Here is a 21317-nt window from a genome sequence, read left to right on the forward strand (position 1 = left end):
TCCGATAATCTTTGTGGCCCACCAGATAAATGACTAGATCACAGTACACGTGTACTACACAAATGATGGGGACGGTTGTGGCTCCAGGAAGCTCAATACAGAAATAGAACTCGGCAGAGAGAGATTTTCCGAGTAATTGACATTTCTATTCCGCGAAAAACAAGGTCACATCAGACACAAATTTCAGATATTTTAACTTACGAGATACTTGTCGTGTCTCATGTGTCCTCAAGAAAATCCGAATGACTAAAATACCCTCAACAATAAATTTACCAGAATGCCATCCAGATAATCCTACGTAAAACCCAAGTTGCCCGCAATTTGGACTCATTTGAGAATCTCTAAAAAAGGTCAACCATAAGTTTAGAGAGAGAGAGAGAGAGAGAGAGAGAGAGCTCTCCTCCCCTTTCATGGCGAAAAGGGGTCCTCAGACCACCTAAAAATGACTCAGATTTGCCGAAAACTCGTTCATGTGAATGTGAAACGGAATTTAACGGGACAAATCTCCTTCTTTCATCGAATTTTTCGCTTGCTCTGGAAACAAATTCTCATATGTTCTAAGGGGAATCCTTTTCGATATCGCCGGCTGCCGAGCTGTTCATCTTTGGCAACTCATTCGATACCCGAGAGCGGTCTAGGGTCAGTGGGCGCTTCCTCGACGTATATAGATTTAGAAACAGATGCGGATTTGGTGGTTTTGAAGATTAGCCTTTTGGGTGATTGTCAGATTGGTAAAACAAGTTTTATGGTAAGCCATAGATTATAGCAATGTTAATTTTCATCCTTTTTTGGGTTTTTTAACCCTTTAATTTATCTAAGAACCCGGGGGCGGTACCTTAAAATTTTATTAATATGAGAAAATAATTACAAGAGGACATAAAGCTAGAGCTATGAGGTTGGTCTTCATATTTTGGAGTTTTTATTGATTATTATACACTTTTTCTTTTTTCTTTTTTTCATGAAGATTAAATATGTGGGAGATTTGGAGGAACAAAGCTGCCTACAAATGACAGGATTGAATTTAATGGATAAAATAAATTTTATTAAAGGCGCGCGAATTGCTTTTAGCATCTGGGATGTTGGAGGTATGCTACTATTTTTTATTTTCTGAAATTATGGGCTATATATGTATTATTGCAATATACTAATATTTTCAATTTTCTCTAATAATGTTATAACATTTTCTTCAAATTGTTGGATTGTATTTCTAGGAAACCCTCAGTTTCTCGATCATGTTCCGCTCGCTTGTAAAGATGCATCAGCCATTTTGATCATGTTCGATCTTACCAGTCGATGCACACTGAATAGGTTTGTTTCTTATCATCAGTAGTGCGGGTATTTCAATCAACATTTCCCTTGTTCTAATGGATTTCTTTAATTGAAGAAAAGGCAATTTTTGCACTTGGGTGTATTTGGATTGATCAGGAATACTAAAATCAAATAAATTCATTCTGAGGAATTTGATTGTTGAGTCTCTCGTACCTTTACTGCCCAAATGAAACATGTTTTCTTTTTCTAAAATCCCATTATGTTTCATAAATTTTTATGAAGAAATTATCACTAAATGTTTTGAGACTAGGGCAAAGTGATTAGAAGTTATACTGTTAAAAATATTTTAGTAGAATTGTGGCTTTATTAATCAAGTTTTAATCAAGTACTTTTGCATGAGTGCAGTGCCATTGGATGGTTTCACCAAGCAAGGAAATGGAACCAGGTATTTTATTCCTAATTTCCAATTATTTAGCATAATTTCTTCATATAAATAGTAGCATGTAGACCATCTAGAAATTTTGCAAGTGCCGATATGCACGGTTGAAATTTTCTTTTTCTTTTTCTTTTTTTCTTCTGAGGTTTTGCAATTGTTATTTATTTTTGTTTGTTTTGTAGACTGCAATTCCTATTCTAATAGGAACAAAGTTTGATGATTTCATTCATCTTCCTCTGGACATGCAATGGGCAATCGTTAGTCAGGTATTTTTCTTTTTCCTTTCTTCTACTTTTTTAGTAGTCAAAATCTTTAGCAAATTCCATTCTAAAGATAGAAGGCTATTCCATTCTTAAGAGATGGCCAATTTCTTCCACTTTGGTGAAACGGCCAAAAATAGTTGGCCTGGGTTACCAGCCATTTTTCTAATTTACAAATTTCATGTTGGTAGTTGAGTTTATAGGATTGCTATGCTAGACTGAAGGACGTCCTAGCAAAAACCCAGAAGCAAGGCCATCCCATTGGATCCTCTTCACCTGACCTTATCTACAAGGCAATTGGAATTAAAATGCAACATTAAAGAAACGATAAATGAGGTTGGTTTACATGGACTTAATGGCGCGCCCTGGTTTTTGCAAGGCCAACCTTCAGTTTACCATTCCTCAAATTATCATTAGGAATGGAAGAGAAAGAAAATGATACTTGCACTCCTTTTTCATGAGGAATGCTAAACTGAAGGACACCCTCGCAAAAACCAGCTATAAGGTCGCACCTGCTAGGTTTTTCACCTTTGAGTCCCTGAGTTAGATGGCACGCCCTCCTCGTGTACATCCTCTATCTCCATATATACACTTAGCAATTATTAAATCAAGATAGTCAACAGAAAATTATAAAATTAAATGATTAATAAATGCATTTTGGTGAGATGGTCTAATAGCTGTACTCTAGTTTTTTGCAAGGGCGCCCTTCAGTTTAGCATTCCTCTTTTTAAAAATAAAAAAATAAAATTTGAACTTTATACTTTATTAACTACCAATCTCATTATCTCAGTTGAGAGCATCTTTGGAATTAAAAGCCTTTAATGCTCTGTTTGGTTGCCGGGTTTTTTTTGTTCCCGGGAGTTATGTGGGAGAAAAAAATACCCTGGGAGATAGGTGGGAAAAAAAAAGTCCTGGAAGTATCCTGGTAAAATAAAAATCCCATGTTTGGTTATGTGGGAGAAAAAAATACCCTGGGAGATATGGTGGGAGAAAAAAATACCTTTGTTTGGTTGCTTGAACTGTTGGGTAGAAAAAAAATTCTTCTCAAGCTTATTTTTGGTTCCTGAGTTTATTTTTGTTCCTGGGGTTATCTTGGGATGGGATGAAAAGGCAATCATTACAAAAGTGGGATTAAAAAATTCACCCCACAAGTAATCATTACAAGAGTGGGATTAAAATAAACCTAGTGCTAAAAGGCAACCAAACATGGGATGGGACCAAAATTTAACTTACTCTCCCACAAAACTCCCAAGCACAAAAAAAACCCAGCAACCAAACAGAGCATAAAAGAGAAGGGACAAAGTTTGATTAGTGGTCCCATACCACTTTTCCTCTAATTTACCAATTCTCTTTGGACTATACTTGTAAGGTTAGTTTCAAAAGTTCTACTACTCGCTCTTCTTAGAAGTGGGAATCTTGTCTTCCAATACCGTAATTGGAGATTTTTAACCTATACGAAATTCTTAAATTTCCCTAAGAAGCAACGGAAAGCTCTCCATTTTCAAAAGAAGCTTCACCTATAGTTGTAGATGGGGGTCTAGAAATTAATGTACTTCAAGCACGCAGACGTGTTTCTAAATAAAAATTAGTCACATTTTTACTAGCTCTCAACCCTAAAAAAGAAGTGCCCTAGTGTTAAGGCAGATCTTGGGTATAAAATTAGCTGCTTCTTTTTTAACTACCCCTCCCAATTGGACGGTTATAACCCTCCAATTTCTAAATAGGCTGTCAAAATTTATAAAAAAAAAAACAAAGGATCAACAAATTGGAGGGTTAGAATTGTCCAATAAGGGTGATTTTGCTCCCTGGCCCATTTATATCAAGGCCTAAGAAATAAATGATTTCGTTAATTGAGCAAGTGGCACTTGTGCTTAGGGCTGCAACTCGGGTCGGGCGGGTCGGGTTTTGAAGAACCCAACCCTACCCGAGAAATATCTCGGGTCGGGTCGGGTTTTTTTTTTTTTTTCGGAAAACCCATGATTCCCAAACCGGGCCCTACCCATTACACTTGAATCAAACAATGCTATAATCAAACAATGCTGTAATTACAATCAAACAATGTTGAATCAAACACTTGAATCAACTCAACTCATAGAAGCATAATTACACTCACATACTATAACAGTGCGTGCGTGGGTTTTCACTCTTAACTTTTAACTAATCATAAAAAAAATAAAATGCATACTATAACTTATGTAACTCGGGTCGGGTTGGGCCCCTTCAAACCTGGCTCGACCCAAGATTCATGCGGGCTTTTGGATGCTCAACCTGGCTCGACCCAAGATTCATGCGGGCTTTTGGATGCTCAATCCGGCTCGACCCGAAACCCGAGAAACCTGAACCCAACCCAGGCTATTTTCGGGTCGGGTCGATGCGGGTCGGGTAAAACCCGGCTCGAGTTGCAGCCCGGTGCTATTGTCCGTTCATATTTCCCTTGAAAAAATGAATCTTTATATGACGTGTCCTCTCCATAAGATGATATATACTAATCCTAGCCCAACAAATGAATCACACACCATCTAAAATCTCTTAAAAAACATGCGCATCCATCTTATAAGTTATAAGAACCCCTCCTTAACAAGGTCTTTTAACTCATATGTATTGGCTGAGATATCATTTTTATCATTTCATATAACCGTGTATTTAAATTTCGGTTTCGGTTTCGGCCGAAATCCTGAAATTTTAAAAAAAGTATTATTTTATTATTTCCGAAATTTAGGCCGAAGTCACGGAATAATACTATATTTAAAAAAAATCAATTTCTCAAAATTTGGCTGAAATTTGGGAAATCTGAAATTTCATATTTTATGAAATTACGGTTTCGGTCCCATCGGATTTTGGCCGAAATTTAAAACCATGCATATAACCAGAGAAACCTAATAAACCAGCCAACAAATATCATTTTTATTAATACTATTTGCTGAAAATTGGTCGTACATTCAAATGAACCCATCCTAATTTTATCAACCCGTATGTAATCAATAGTTCCAACTATTTCACTTACAAGTTTGGACCATAGACAATAAAAAATTAAATATAAAAATGATAACGACGGGGAGGACTAAAGTTTGGCCATCATTGAGAGATGGATTGGCAAGGCTATTGTTATGGTCCTAAGTGGGGGCCTGCCTAGGTATGGGACTGGGTGGGACCAAGCCTAGTATGGGACAGATTTATAGGGCCTTGCCTAACGCGTTCCATCAGCTCGGGAGCTTTTGGCGTATCGGTAAGGTACCTAATAATTGGTATCAAAGCAGCCGGTTCTGCGCTATGGATACATCATTAGTGATTTCGGATTCCCTGCGCGATGATTTTCAGAAGATGAAAGTATCTGTTTCAAGAATGATAGAAGAGCAACGATGATTTGTGGAAGGCCTCAACAAAATCAGCATACTAATCGAGGAAATGCGTGAGGAAGAAGAAATGTTCAATCTGAGAAAGTTGACGTTCATGTAGAGAAGCGTCCAAGATTTGAGGCCGACAACGGTGCAAAATCTTATTTCTTTCCAACGTGGATCGCATCAGATCTTGAAGGCGGCTTTCGAATGATCACGACCACTATTTTCGATGATCGTGAAAGGCTAATGTCAATAATGTTTTTCAACAAGATTATGCTGAAAAAGATTTGGGACCCTGGTGGAATACATTATTTTTTTTCAAAATAATCCAACCTTGAGGACAAGGTTGATTTCAAGAGAGGAGGAATGTTACGTGCTTATCTGGCTCCACTTGGCTGAAATAAATTAGTTGAGATATTTCTTATGTTTAGATTTACTTTCAAGTTGTTTAGTTTGGTTAGGAGTCTTAGAGATAAGGATTATCTAGATTAGAGCTTTTCTTTAAATAACCTGTACGTAGCCTTCTTTAAGGAATGAAGAAAATTGTTTGAGAAAGTGTGTTTTTGCACAGTAAGGAGGATGACCCTTCCCTCGAAGTGGGTCAAGAGGCTGATCTTCCCTCTGAGAAGATCCCGTTACAAACCGATTTAGGTATGTAACAATTGGTATCAAAGCAGCCGGTCCTGTGCCATGGATACATCACTAGAGATTTTGGATTCCCTGCGCGATGATTTTCAGAAGATGGAAGTATCTGTTTCAAGAATGATAGAAGAGGAATGACGATTTGCGGAAGGCCTCAACAAAATTGTTACGATTTGTGGAGATGCCAATTGTTACCCCGCATCTCCACCAAAATGTTAGGTACCTTACCGATACGCCAAAAGCTCCAGAGCCGATGAAACACGTTAGGCAAGGCCCTTTAAACCTGTCCCATACCAAGCAGGGTCCCACCCAACTCCATACCTAGGCAAGCCCCCACTTAGGACTATAACATACCACTACGCTTCCGCACCCGCCGTCCTCGGCGGCCCACTCTGTGACGGCTTTCACTCTGGCCTTTTTTCCAGGTAGCTCTTTTCACAAGTCGCCCCTTCCGTGACTCGAACACAGGACATGGTGGCTGCTCTGATACCAATTGTTACGAACCTAAATCGGTTCGTAATGGATTTGATCTTCTCAGAGGTAAGATCAGCCTCTTGACCCACTTCGAGGGAAGGGTCGTCCTCATTACTGTGCAAAAACACACTTTCTCAACCAATTTTCTTCATTCCTTAAAGAAGGCTACGTACATGTTATTTAAAGAAAAGCTCTAATCTAGATAATCCTTATCTCTAAGACTCCTAACCAAACTAAACAACTTGAAAGTAAATATGAAAATAAGAAATATCTCAACTAATTTATTTCAGCCAAGTGGGGCCAGATAAGCACGTAACAACTATCAAACGAGATGATTTAGGGCATGTTTGGCAATCAAGAAAAAACAATCCATGGAATAGTTGAAGATCCAATTGTGAGAGATGGAATGAGGAGAGAGAGAGGGGGGATATTTTAGAGGGAAGGTGTGGAGCTTTTTTTTGTGGTTGAAAAGAACATGTTTTATTGGTGTGCCGTTTCATTGAATTATTTTTCCTAAAATAAAATTTTTCCTTATTTTCAAGGAAAATTTTAGACCAACCAGACCCTAGATATTCATCTTCCAAGGAAAAAAACATTTCCCATAATTTTCTTTTCTCAAGATCCAAATGCCCCATTCAGGCCCTGTTTGGATTGTAAGAATCTTTTGGAAAAGTTTGGAAAAGAAAACCTTTTCAAAATTTCTTGTCGTTTCATTGTCTGATTACACATGGAAAAAAGTGACTTGAACCTCTTTAGTTCAAGTTTTATCTATAGAGACCTTCAATTTATCATAATATCCTCGAAATAAGCCATGCATTTTCATATCATTTCCCTCTAAATTATGAAAACTAAAAAAATTCCTAGGAAAATGTTTCTGTGAGAAATGTTTTTCCTTTAATCCAAATAGATCCTTAATTTATTTAAAATCTAATCCTTATTCTTTAAGGCCCTTTTCGTTTTTTATTGTTTCAACCTATTGTGGCCCCAAATCAATTAATAGAGTCCAATAATCGGTTTGGTTGCAACAATCTAAAATGAAGAGGACCTAAGTTTTTTCATTTGTTTTCTTATTGTTTCTTCACAGGCTAGGGCATACGCTCGTGCCATGAAGGCAACACTCTTCTTTTCAAGTGCAACCCACAACATCAATGTGAACAAAATCTTCAAATTCATCACAGCCAAGCTCTTTAACTTGCCATGGACTATGGAGAGGAACCTCACAATCGGAGAACCCATAATTGATTTTTAGCATCTCTTTTCACCTGCGTTTGGAAGGCTATATGTACATAATAGAAACCTTGCAATTTCCCGGAAAATGCAACCAGCCTCGTTTTGAATATTTTGTTTCTGGTTGGGTTTTGAAATTGAATGGAGTGAGAGCCATATCCCCCATACATTTTTAGATAATGTTGAAGAGAGACATGGTTTACGATCTTCGCAATCTCCTCATAGTGTTTAACAAATGTCAGCAATAATTTTAAGTTCATTCACCCTCTTTCCTTTTTCTTTTCCACTTAAGTCTCGAGTCTCAAAAAGATGTGCTTAATTTGATAGGGGTGTGAATGGGATCCACCTATGTCTGGGTTTCTAAGTTTGTGTATGATTTATTACGAATCAAACAGGCATTGCAGTGTCCTACGTTCTACTTACATTGTATACAATTAGGGCTTAGGGTTAGGGGAGGGGAGGCGAGGGGAGAGGAGAGAGGGAAGAAAGTCGAAAAAGTGGAGAATCAACATCGAAACAGAGAGCGATAAAATGAATGTTGTTTGTGTAACTTGATCTTCTCGATTTTAGGAAAGTGCCTTACGTATAAGGGTGTCAATTTTGGCTCGGGCTCGGGAGCTAGCTCGATTTCGGCTCGGAAAAAGCTCGGCTTGAATCCTTAACGAGCTGAGCCGAGCCGCTGGCCAAGCTCGTTAAGCTTAACGAGTCGAGCCCGAGCTAGGCCAGACTCAGGTCGTTAAGAATTTAATATACATATATTGAGAAAACGGTTCCTACACATATGTGTAGAGAGTTCTCTACACACAAGCTTAAAATACAGTGGGGACCCACATTGTTTGGGTGATCCAAGCCCAAAATTTGGCTGAAATTTGGGAAATCTGAAATTTCATATTTCATGAAATTACGGTTTCGGTCCCATCAGATTTTGGCCGAAATTTAAAACCATGCATATAACCAGAGAAACCCAATAAACCAGCCAACAAATATCATTTTTATTAATACTATTTGCTGAAAATTGGCCGTACATCCTAATTTTATCAACCCGTATGTAATCAATAGTTCCAACTATTTCACTTACAAGTTTGGACCATAGACAATAAAAAATTAAATATAAAAATGATAACGACGGGAAGGACTAAAGTTTGGCCATCATTGAGAGATGGATTGGCAAGGCTATTGTTATGGTCCTAAGTGGGGGCTGCCTAGGTATGGGACTGGGTGGGACCAAGCCTAGTACGGGACAGATTTATAGGGCCTTGCCTAACGCGTTCCATCAACTCTGGAGCTTTTGGCGTATTGGTAAGGTACCTAATAATTGGTATCAAAGCAGCCAGTCCTGCGCCATGGATACATCATTAGTGATTTCGGATTCCCTGCGCGATGATTTTCAGAAGATGAAAGTATCTGTTTCAAGAATGATAGAAGAGCAACGACGATTTGTGGAAGGCCTCAACAAAATCAGCATACTAATTGAGGAAATGCGTGAGGAAGAAGAAATGTTCAATCTGAGAAAGTTGACGTTCATGTAGAGAAGCGTCCAAGATTTGAGGCCGACAACGGTGAAAAATCTTATTTCTTTCCAACGTGGATCGCATCAGATCTTGAAGGCGGCTTTCGAATGATCACGACCACTATTTTCGATGATCGTGAAAGGCTAATGTCAATAATGTTTTTCAACAAGATTATGCTGAAAAAGATTTGGGACCCTGGTGGAATACATTATTTTTTTTCAAAATAATCCAACCATGAGGACAAGGTTGATTTCAAGAGAGGAGGAATGTTACGTGCTTATCTGGCCCCACTTGGCTGAAATAAATTAGTTGAGATATTTCTTATTTTTAGATTTACTTTCAAGTTGTTTAGTTTGGTTAGGAGTCTTAGAGATAAGGATTATCTAGATTAGAGCTTTTCTTTAAATAACCTGTACGTAGCCTTCTTTAAGGAATGAAGAAAATTGTTTGAGAAAGTGTGTTTTTGCACAGTAAGGAGGATGACCCTTCCCTCGAAGTGGGTCAAGAGGCTGATCTTCCCTCTGAGAAGATCCCGTTACAAACCGATTTAGGTATGTAACAATTGGTATCAAAGCAGCCGGTCCTGTGCCATGGATACATCACTAGAGATTTTGGATTCCCTGCGCGATGATTTTCAGAAGATGAAAGTATCTGTTTCAAGAATGATAGAAGAGGAATGACGATTTGTGGAAGGCCTCAACAAAATTGTTACGATTTGTGGAGATGCCAATTGTTACCCCGCATCTCCACCAAAATGTTAGGTACCTTACCGATACGCCAAAAGCTCCAGAGCCGATGAAACACGTTAGGCAAGGCCCTTTAAACCTGTCCCATACCAGGCTGGGTCCCACCCAATTCCATACCTAGGCGAGCCCCCACTTAGGACCATAACATACCACCAAGCTTCCGCACCTGCCGTCCTCGGCGGCCCACTCTGTGACAGCTTTCACTCTGGCCTTTTTTCCAGGTAGCTCTTTTCACATGTCGCCCCTTCCGTGACTCGAACACAGGACATGGTGGCTGCTCTGATACCAATTGTTACGAACCTAAATCGGTTCGTAATGGATTTGATCTTCTCGGAGGTAAGATCAGCCTCTTGACCCACTTCGAGGGAAGAGTCGTCCTCATTACTGTGCAAAAACACACTTTCTCAAACAATTTTCTTCATTCCTTAAAGAAGGCTACGTACATGTTATTTAAAGAAAAGCTATAGTCTAGATAATCCTTATCTCTAAGACTCCTAACCAAACTAAACATCTTGAAAGTAAATATAAAAATAAGAAATATCTCAACTAATTTATTTCAGCCAAGTGGGGCCAGATAAGCACGTAACAACTATCAAACGAGATGATTTAGGGCATGTTTGGCAATCAAGAAAAAACAATCCATGGAATAGTTGAAGATCCAATTGTGAGAGATGGAATGAGGAGAGAGAGAGAGGGGATATTTTAGAGGGAAGGTGTGGAGCTTTTTTTTGTTGTTGAAAAGAACATGTTTTATTGGTGTGCCGTTTCATTGAATTATTTTTTCTAAAATAAAATTTTTCCTTATTTTCAAGGAAAATTTTAGACCAACCAGACCCTAGATATTCATCTTCCAAGGAAAAAAACATTTCCCATAATTTTCTTTTCTCAAGATCCAAATGCCCCATTCAGGCCCTGTTTGGATTGTAAGAATCTTTGGGAAAAGTTTGGAAAAGAAAACCTTTTCAAAATTTCTTGTCGTTTCATTGTTTGATTACACATGGAAAAAAGTGACTTGAACCTCTTTAGTTCAAGTTTTATCTATAGAGACCTTCAATTTATTATAATATCCTCGAAATAAGCCATGCATATTCATATCATTTCCCTCTAAATTATGAAAACTAAAAAAATTCCTAGGAAAATGTTTCTGTGAGAAATGTTTTTCCTTTAATCCAAATAGATCCTTAATTTATTTAAAATCTAATCCTTATTCTTTAAGGCCCTTTTCGTTTTTTATTGTTTCAACCTATTGTGGCCCCAAATCAATTAATAGAGTCCAATAATCGGTTTGGTTGCAACAATCTAAAATGAAGAGGACCTAAGTTTTTTCATTTGTTTTCTTATTGTTTCTTCACAGGCTAGGGCATACGCTCGTGCCATGAAGGCAACACTCTTCTTTTCAAGTGCAACCCACAACATCAATGTGAACAAAATCTTCAAATTCATCACAGCCAAGCTCTTTAACTTGCCATGGACTATGGAGAGGAACCTCACAATCGGAGAACCCATAATTGATTTTTAGCATCTCTTTTCACCTGCGTTTGGAAGGCTATATGTACATAATAGAAACCTTGCAATTTCCCGGAAAATGCAACCAGCCTCGTTTTGAATATTTTGTTTCTGGTTGGGTTATGGTGTTGGGTTTTGAAATTTAATGGAGTGAGAGCCATATCCCCCATACATTTTTAGATTATGTTGAAGAGAGACATGGTTTACAATCTTCGCAATCTCCTCATAGTGTTTGACGAATGTCAGCAATAATTTTGAGTTCATTCACCCTCTTTCCTTTTTCTTTTCCACTTAAGTCTCGAGTCTCAAAAAGATGTGCTTAATTTGATAGGGGTGTGAATGGGATCTACCTATGTCTGGGTCACAATCTGTTCAGATCCTTGGTCGGTCCCATACATTTTGGAGTGCTTTTCGTCTCTTACTTAATTTCTAAGTTTGTGTATGATTTATTATAAATCAAACAGGCACTGCAGTGTCCTACGTTCTACTTACATTGTATACAATTAGGGCTTAGAGTTAGGGGAGGGGAGAGGGAAGAAAGTCGAAAGAGTGGAGAATCAACATCGAAACAGAGAGCGATAAATGAATGTTGTTTGTGTAACTTGATCTTCTCGATTTTAGGAAAGTGCCTTACCTACAAGGGTGTCAATTTTGGCTCGGGCTCGGGAGCTCGCTCGAGCTCGGCTCGAATCCTTAACGAGCCGAGCCGAGCCGGCCGGCCAGGCTCGGCTCGTTAAGAATTTAATATATATATATATTGAGAAAACGGTTCCTACACATATGTATAGAGAGTTCTCTACACACAAGCTTAAAATACAGTGGGGGCCCACATTGTTTGGGTGATCCAAGCCATCCATTTTAAAGGCCCTCACATAGATAGGGTGTCTACAAAAAATCAGATCCATAGGATCATCCCACCAACCCTACGATTTGTGGAGGTAAAATGGATGTCTTTAAACCTTCACAAATTAGTCCATTTTTTGCCTCCACAGTTCGAATGGTTAGGATGATCCTAAGGATCTGATTTTTTGTGGACACCCTATCTATGTGAGGGCCTTAAAATGAATGGTTTGGATCACCCAAATAATGTGGTTTTAAGCTAGTGTGTAGATAACTTATCTACACATATGTGTAGAAACCGTTTTCTCTTATATATTTACTAGTAAAAATCCCGTGCGATGCACGGGCTGACAAAGAACTGTACGGACCACGTCATAGGTTGATCCAAACCGTCCATGTGATGGAACACAACATAAATAGGTTGTGCCCCAAAAATCATTTCCATAGGCTGATCCTAGCCCTCCAATCTATAGATGTTTCCATAATTCCTCTTAAATCGGATGGTTAAGATCACCCTATAGATTTTTTATTAAAAAAGGTACGGACCACGTCATAGGTTGATCCAAACCGTCCATGTGATGGAACACAACATAAATAGGTTGTGCCCCAAAAATCATTTCCATAGGGCGATCCTAGCCCTCCAATCTATAGATGTTTCCATAATTCCTCTTATCTTAAATCGGATGGTCTGTTAAAGTATAAAAGATTAAATACTGCCTTTCTCCAAAAGCTTGAGCTATTGGAGAAGTTGGTAAGTTAACATGGTATCAGAGCAAATGCCTGGGTTCAAACCTCCTTGATAGCAAAATCCACATGCAATGGCTAAACCCAAAAGTGGGGCCACATGTGCCACGTGTAGGCCAACCCTAGAAAGTGGGGCCACACGTGAGGGGGAGTGTTAAAGTATAAAAGATTAAATACTGCCTTTCTCCAAAAGCTTGAGCTATTGGAGAAGTTGGTAAGTTAACAAAGATCACCCTATAGTTTTTTAATTAAAAAACCATAAAGGAGGGGGGTAAGATCGAAATTATACGGCTTTAATGGGTGCCTTTGTTAAAAGCATAAAGGAGGGGTAGGATTGCAATTATATGATTCAATGGGTGCCTTTGTTAAAAGCATAAAGGAGGCCGGGGGGTGGGGGGGGGGTAGGATCGAAATTATATGAGTTGAATGGGTGCATTTGCTCAAAAAAGTCAAAAAATGTGAGGCGTAATTCTCACATAATTTTCAAAAAAATCGAAAAAACTCTCCTCTTTTCATCCCGCTTATTGTAGTTAGGGGTGTAAACGGATAGAATTCGGAGCGGATATGGCTATATCCAAATTCGATTACAGTATACACTATCCGAATTCGGATTCGAGGATATTTAATATCTATTACCGAATTTGTATCCGTCAGATATTGTTCGAATTCGGATATTATCCGTATCCGTTTATTCGGTAAATTCGATCATTTTATTGCAGCACTTTATCTTTTTTCTCCACTTACTCGAATGAATTTTCCAAACCCTAAAACTAGACCTCTACATTCTCTTCACAAAATTAACTCTCAGACCCTAAAATATATGAGATCCTCTTCTTCCTTTTAAAACAAAGGCAGAGAGAGAGAGAGGGAGGCGATGGGGATAGATGATAGTGTTGGTAGTCTTTGGGGTTTTCCTCTTTTTTTTTTGTATATGATGGAATGGGTTTAGGTTATTTTGATGGAATGGGTTTGGGCTATTTTTGTTTTTATTTTTATTTTTCTAAAAAGAATATTCACTTTTCTTATAGAAACAAAAGATAGTGTGTCATTACTAAAAATAAATATTAATGATATTATTAATAATAAATAAAAAGGATTTACTTCTCGGATTCGGATGTTAAACAGATCGGATATACCATTTACCAGATTCGCATCCGCTAAGAGCCGGATATCTCATAAACGGATTCGGATAATATCCGCTTGAAATGGATTCGGATAATATTCGCTTTAAACGGATTCGGATGTGGACGGTAATCGAATTTCCGAATATCCATTTACATCCCTAATTGTAATAGATATATACACTAAAAGTGTTGTCCAGGGAGTGAAAGGGAGAGGCAAAATATGTCACTTCTTTTTTGGAACCCCATTTGTTACTTGGACCACCCCCGTAGTGTAAACAAAGTAGTCAAATTACACTAAATAGGGCTGTCCAGGGAAGATGAGGGGTGTGAACTTAATATAACACAAGCTCGATAAGGCTCGCGAGCCCAAGCTGGTTCGAGCCGAGCCGAGCTTTTGAGCCGAGCCTCGTTTACACCGCTACTTACCTATGACCCAAAATTGTAAGGATGACATTGGATTTGCAAAAAGATATGATCACCCCTCAAAATACAAAACAAGAAGTGAGATCTGCATTCTTTTTTCTCTTGGTTGGTAAGTTGGGATCGAACCCGCGACCTCCCTCAAGGTTAAGAAACAAAGCCTCAACCATTGAGCTAAAGGCTTCACCGCATGATATCAACATTCTATTATTTGAAGAATGTATAAAAAAGAAAAAAAATGTAAATAAAGCATACTTTGTAGGAAACACAATGAGTAGACTGGTATTAAAGGAGCTTCGAGAGGGTTAATCGCCCCCTTTTCTTCCCCAGGCCACCCTTATCTAGTGTAGCTATGCCTACTCTTTACTCTAGAAGGGGCTGGCCAGGGGATGAAAAAGGGGTGAACATATCATTTCCCTAGTTTGCACATCCTCAATTGAAGTGAAGAAAAAAATTTCCGTTGCCGGGACTTGAACCCGGGTCTCTCGGGTGAGAGCCGAGTATCCTAACCAACTAGACTACAACGGATTTCTGTTGTTGTAATCTTTTTAATTGTTAAAATCAAAACTAATGACACCACCTTCTTCTCCTTCCATATTGCAGTCAATAATCTTACCGTCTCTCTCTAAAACCTCTCAAATGGCTCTCTCCACTTCAAACCCTAGTTGCAGAAACCTTTATGAAATCTCCTAACCCTCTTTCTCTTCCTTCAATGGAGCCCTTCAAATACCTTTCAGATTGAAGAAATTTCCCTCGAATTCCTCTGCTGCGAGAAATCTGCCTTCGATTTCATGCACTCTCGCGCAAGATTCGGCCGTTCAAATGGAGGTGAACGATAGCAAAGTTAGGGTTTCTCTGAGACCCGATTCTTTTGGTAGGTTTGGAAAATTTGGGGGAAAATACGTCCCTGAAACCCTAATTTACGCTCTCACCGAGCTCGAATCTGCATTCTGGTCGCTTGCTGGAGATGTGGATTTTCAGGTTCATTAGCTTTCTTCATGTTTGTTTTTTCAAAGAAGTTGAGATAATTATCTGTTTATTGATAGAATAGTATTTTTTATTTTATTTGTTTGACGGTTCTGATAGCTGGATTTGTTGTGTAATTTTATATGTTTATGTGTCGTGTATATGATTGCATGATGGAATTATTTGGAAAATTCGATAAATTGTTGGTTTTTTAGTTTTAAATCATTTAAATCTGATTGCCTCTTACATTTGTTGATTGCCTCTTGTATTTTTTTCAGTACTCTGATGAATGAGCTGATGAATGAGTTTCTTCCATGATTTTATCCATTTTGATGTAGTAATTGTTAATGAAATGTTGGCCCCAATTGGATGTATCAATTATGCATTGTTGTGATCATAACAGCAAGGTAAGGGAGCTTGGGAGATACACGACCAAAGGGCACGTCTAGAGCTCCACGAGAAACACGAATGAAACACCAACATAAAATGAATTTTATATATCAAAACAACTTACACGAGATTTGGTGTTCTTTTCCCTTTTTCCGCAGAATCTCTACACTTCTTCTCCTTTGAACCTCTACCCTTGAACCTTTACTCTTTAAGCTTGCCATTGAAGCTTCTCTTTATGCTTACAATCTCTACACAAATGACTTTATAGACACAAAACATTTCTATAGTAGCTAAATATATTAAACACTTTGTTCTCGTCCCCATGAGTCCTTTCGGTATCCTAAGCAACATCATAAGAAATCTCCATTTACTCTTTGATAATCTAGCCTAGACATTAAGAACCCTAGAAAACATACACTGACTTTTACATTTTTCACAAATAATAACTTTCCTCGAAGACTACAAAGACTTTTCACAAAACAACAAACATTGATTTTGATTTACAATTTCTAACACGAATTTGGTAAATGGGGATTCTTTTATGAGTTTATTTGTTTACTAGGTACATTTATCGATCGGATGCTTACTTTCTTGTTCACGTTTTTGATAGCTGGAGAATTTTTACATGGTTACATTCCGGTTTTAGTGAACCAACATGTTCTGCCAGCTCTGGCATGGTTTGTTATGTACCTAAACGATATGCCAAAAGCCCCAAGATTGATAGAACACATTAGATTAAGCCCTTTAAACCTGGATCATACCAGACTGGGTTCCACCTAGTCCCATACCTAGGCAAGCCCTCACTTAGGATAGGACTGTAACATTCCACTATGCTTCCGCATCCACCGTCCTCGGCCGCCCACTCTCTGGTGCCTTTCACTCTGGACTTTTTCCATGTAGCCCGTTCCATAAGTGCCCCTTCTGCGGCAACCCACTATTTGGTAACTTTCACTCTGACGTTTTCACTCTGGTTTTTTTTCTCACTAGGAAGCCCTTTATAGGTTCTCCACTCCAGAGGTCACCCCTTCCATAACTCGAACACACGGTGGCTGCTATGATACCAATTGTTAGGTACCTAACCAATAGTCCAAAAGTCCTCAGGACTAATGGAACACGTTAAGCTGGTCCCTTTAAACCTATCCCATACGATGCTGGGTCCACCTAGTCCCATAACTAGGCAGGCCCCTGACTTGAGTGTAACATGGTTCTTGTTAAGGGGTCGAATTTTTGGGCCTTTTTACGGAGTGTTTGTATGATTAAACAGATTTACCTATTTAGTTTTTATTCTTTTGCTGTTTCGACAAATGGATCTTTGTTTTTTTTTTTTTCATTTTTTACTTATCAGTTGTACAGGCATTCATGAATTTTTTTATTAATGTTCCTGATTTGAGGAAATTCAATATTATTTGTCTTATTTGATATTTATGGTGTTGAATATTGATTGTGTAACAATTGATATATCATTCTTACAAGCTAGAGTTTAGATGAACTTTTTGATCGAACTTCCATTAATCCATTTGAACTTTACTTGTTTGAGGCTTCGAGCTTATGTGATGCTGGTTAACTGCCTAGAACGAAAAATTAAACTACAACTGTATGGATTTTGTGGCTTGTAGAAGCTAGAAGTGATGAAATTATCTTCTTTTTATCTTTTATCTCCTTATTTTTTCTGTTATCATTGTTTAGAACATCAATTTGCAGAATTCTAGTCTGCTGTACAGTATGTCTGCTTCTAGTTATTCTTATTTCATTTGTAATTTCTTTCATTGCAAGGTTGGCCGGGAGACACCACTTTATTTTGTGGAGCGGCTTTCTGACCACTATAAACGTGCTAACGGTGAGGGCCCACACATATACCTGAAAAGGGAAGATCTTAACCACATGGGGGCACACAAGATCAACAATGCTGTCGCACAAGCTTTGTTCGCAAAGCGGCTGGGGAAAAAATGAATCATAGCTGAGACAGGAGCTGGTCAGCATGGAGTTGCAACTGCTACTGTATGTGCAATATTTGGTCTGGAGTGCATTATATATATGGGTGCTCAAGATATGGAGAGGCAGTCCCTCAATGTTTTCCGAATGCGACTTCTTGGGGCTGAGGTTTATTGTTCCTATCCTTGTTTTTAGCAACTGTGTCCCTTATTGTTTTTATTATTTCTCATGCATTGAAAAATTATTGTAGTGTTGGGGAATTCATATAGCACCAGGAGTTTCACCAAATTTTCTCTAGGCATCTTCTAAAATACTTCTATTGGAAAAAAAACTGGAATTGGGATGCTGTCCGTTTTTTATCCCGGCTACAACACTCTTTTCCTTTCTTATAGTCAGTAGTGTATGCTTATTTACCGGTAATTCACTTTAAAATACTGTGCCAACAGCCTCTGCCTATAGATGCATTTACACATGTTCACAATTCGTCTCTGTCCTCAAAAACTAAAACTCAACTTATAAATTGGTTTTTGAATTTTTAAGACATGACCCAGTCACCAACTGTACCAGTAATTTTCTTTTAATTGTAAATTTCTTAGGGATTTTTGGGGAAAATAAGAAAATCACAGAAGGCTACAAAAGAATGGGTAGAAATAGAATCTGATCTGGGACCTTTATTAGTTGAACTCTACTATTGGACAGCTTCAGCTTGGTACTTTGGTTAACACTCAGTGTTAGTTTAGGATTTAGGAAGCAACAGAAGGAAGATTTAGTGTCTTCGTTTGGATAAAAGCAAAGAAAATATTCCAACAGATGAATTTTGATTTTCTATGGATACTGAAAAGAAGGAAAATAATTCATCAATGCAAGAAACATTTGAGCCGATCCATCGAGCTGATCTTTAGGTGGTAAAACATAAAATTGGATGCGGTTTATATGACACTCTACACCTATGATGTTGCTTCTTACATATTGTTGTTGGTTTGCAGAACTGAAATGCCTTGAATTTCATAATCAACTCAGCTATCTTTTAGTTTCTCAAGATATATGATTCTATGATCTGTGAAAATTCCTATCCAATCATATTGTGCTGATCTCTGACTCACCTTAGGTTTAAAGTTGTACCTTTGTCTACAATTATCTTATTTTCCCCACACAATAGAATCATCCTAGGGTGCTGAGAACAGATATACTGACATTCTGACCAAATAATCAATTTTCTAAGCAGATGGATAACTGCTATCCTTAATTATCATTGTTTCTTTCAAAGCAATTAATTTATACTCCCTTGCAGGTAAGAGCGGTCCATTCTGGGACACCCACACTGAAGGATGCCACATCAGAGGCTATACGTGACTGGGTAACTAATGTGGAGTCAACCCATTACATTTTGGGGTCTGTTGCAGGCCCACACCCATATCCAATGATGGTCAGAGAATTTCATGCAGTTATTGGCAAAGAAACCCGAAAACAGTCAATGGAGAAATAGGGCGGAAAGCCAGATGTGCTGGTTGCTTGTGTTGGTGGGGGTTCAAATGCAATGGGTCTCTTTCATGAGTTCGTTGAGGATACAGATGTAAGGTTGATTGGTGTGGAGGCTGCAGGCTTTGGATTAGAAAGTGGTAAGCACGCCGCTACTTTAACAAAAGGGGAGGTAGGTGTTCTACATGGGGCTATGAGTTATTTATTGCAAGACGATGATGGGCAAATAATCGAGCCTCATTCTATTAGTGCTGGGTAAGAACTACAGTTTGAATTTCCTCTTGTTATTCGTACATATTTGTGCCTTTCTCTCCATATTTGCTCTGCCTTTGCATGGTTATTTTTAATATTTTTCTCTGTTGGGTATAGCTTGGATTACCCCGGGGTTGGACCAGAGCACAGCTTTCTCAAGGATATAGGACGTGTTGAATACCATAGCATCACAGATTGGAAGGTACTAGAAACTGTGCATTTGGTTTGCTTGCTTTATGGATATTCCTGTTGACGATAACTAATTTTATTGTTTTAATATCACTATAAGACCACTCCTCCATAACCTGTTTGCATATGTTAATATGTATTTATGCGCAATATGTATGCATAATGCATGTAGACAACCTTAGCAAAATGGAAAACAATATACAGTGGAAATGATTTGCAAAGATCTAATCCTTTTTTTTTAATGGCACGAAGATCCAATTTCCTTAGGGAGGGAAGAAGTCAAATGTCAAAATCTCATGTTTGTCAACCCCCAAACGGCCAAGCCGATCTACCTCACAGTTAGCTAATCGCTAGACACATGCGGAATCTGTATGTCATAACCCTCAACCAAATAATCTCCTCGATGGCATCAACAAACCTCCATGGATTAACTGATACAATATCTCACTTATCTAACTACGTTGAGGCAATCACCCTTGATAATCACGTGATCAATCAGTCTGATGCACCAGTCGAATCAGAGCACCTGCACTTCAGCCTCATTAGTCCTTTTCACCAATTGAGCCTGAAAAAGCCCATCTGATCTCTGTCAGCACTCCTTAGCAGACCCCCAATGATGGCCAGACCTGGATTCCCTATGTTCGAACCATTGGGAATTCAACTTCATGAAGCCTAGAGGAGGAGGATCGGAGGCTAGGTCTGGAACGCTCTATCCTGTAGCTGCTTGACAAAATCTCTTTTCATGATATGTAGAAGGTAGTTGCCGGATAATCCATGAAATTGGGAAGACTTGTAGCCCGTTGAATTCTCGTCGAGAGAATTTGCCATTGGATAGAACCTCAGTAATGCATTTATTGGAGAAGCTGCCTGGACTGAATTTTACCTTCATTCGTTAAAATTGAATAACATTAATGGCTTCCATTTGCCTGGACTGAATTTTACCTTTATTTGCAGTAAAGAAGCTCAAAGCCAGTCAGTTCTTTCACATCATCAGTTCCCTTTATTTGAATTAGGGAAAATTTTATTCTCTGGAATCTTATCTGCCAATTCGATCGTCAGTCCATTATTTCTTGATGCAGTCAAGTTATTGTGGTGATCTACTATTTGAAAAGAGTCATTTATTGCTAAACATTCACAACATTGACACTTCATTCCCCTTTGAAATTGAAGCAAAGGAATTATTCTTCTGCTACGATATCCTTAACCCTTTATTCTTCTGTGATGAACTGATGATTGTCCCTGAAAACAAGTAGGCGTTCTTCAACAATTTTATTGTTTTTTTTAGTGTTGCAATATCAGCAGGACGATATACCGGGTTTCTTGGAATCTTCCCTCTCACTTTTTTTGTTTTCTTTTTGGTCAGGTTCATTTTGTCTTTTTTTTTTTTTTTTTTTGATGTTTTTGAATGGAACATTAGGGCAAGCGGATTGTATTCATGAAGATTAGTGACGTAGGTGGGAATAGCGGAAGCTCGGATAATGAAGATTAGTGACGTAGGTGCGGATAGCGGAAGCTCGGATAATGGTTAATTAGTTCAAGAAGATGGAGAATTGTGAAAGGTATCAAGAAAGT

At 38.4% G+C, this 21317-nt stretch overlaps 1 protein-coding gene, 1 non-coding gene and 1 pseudogene across 4 annotated transcripts; 2 read left to right on the forward strand and 1 right to left on the reverse strand.

The window, feature by feature from the left end:
- Nucleotides 1-349: 349 nt before the first annotated feature.
- On the forward strand, nucleotides 350-7851 carry SGP1 (Ras-related small GTP-binding family protein). Of its 2 annotated transcripts, XR_013234771.1 has the most exons (8): nucleotides 350-748; nucleotides 965-1085; nucleotides 1212-1308; nucleotides 1675-1714; nucleotides 1888-1971; nucleotides 2756-2784; nucleotides 3250-3334; nucleotides 7504-7622. XR_013234771.1 is itself a non-coding variant. In XM_077354909.1 (6 exons), exons 1-6 carry the CDS (start codon nucleotides 443-445, stop codon nucleotides 7666-7668), a joined length of 813 nt encoding a protein of 270 aa, XP_077211024.1. In that variant the 5' UTR covers nucleotides 350-442; the 3' UTR covers nucleotides 7669-7851. The 2 variants fall into 2 exon arrangements, 1 of the variants encoding a protein (XP_077211024.1); XM_077354909.1 differs by lacking the exons at nucleotides 2756-2784; nucleotides 3250-3334 and having other exon boundaries at nucleotides 7504-7851.
- Nucleotides 7852-14992: 7141 nt separating this feature from the next.
- On the reverse strand, nucleotides 14993-15065 carry TRNAE-CUC (transfer RNA glutamic acid (anticodon CUC)). The gene has a single exon. It is a non-coding gene; the product is annotated as a tRNA-Glu (tRNA).
- Nucleotides 15066-15115: 50 nt separating this feature from the next.
- LOC143892931 (tryptophan synthase beta chain 2, chloroplastic-like) lies at nucleotides 15116-21008 on the forward strand (annotated as a pseudogene). The gene is made up of 5 exons (XR_013255657.1): nucleotides 15116-15518; nucleotides 17667-17993; nucleotides 19117-19559; nucleotides 19674-19758; nucleotides 20700-21008. The product of XR_013255657.1 is annotated as a tryptophan synthase beta chain 2, chloroplastic-like (transcript).
- Nucleotides 21009-21317: the final 309 nt, after the last annotated feature.

This window comes from Tasmannia lanceolata, unplaced genomic scaffold (genome assembly GCF_043159265.1).
Source record: "Tasmannia lanceolata isolate RefF3 unplaced genomic scaffold, GAP_Taslan_0.1 ptg000015l, whole genome shotgun sequence".
NCBI classification, from domain to species: domain Eukaryota; kingdom Viridiplantae; phylum Streptophyta; class Magnoliopsida; order Canellales; family Winteraceae; genus Tasmannia; species Tasmannia lanceolata.

Coding starts and splice junctions, on each gene's coding strand:
- SGP1 (XM_077354909.1), top strand. CDS start 443: ATGACTCAGATTTGCCGAAAACTCGTTCATGTGAATGTGAAACGGAAT. Junction 749..964: donor TTGGTAAAACAAGTTTTATG/GTAAGCCATAGA, acceptor TTTTTCATGAAG/ATTAAATATGTGGGAGATTT. Junction 1,086..1,211: donor TAGCATCTGGGATGTTGGAG/GTATGCTACTAT, acceptor TTGTATTTCTAG/GAAACCCTCAGTTTCTCGAT.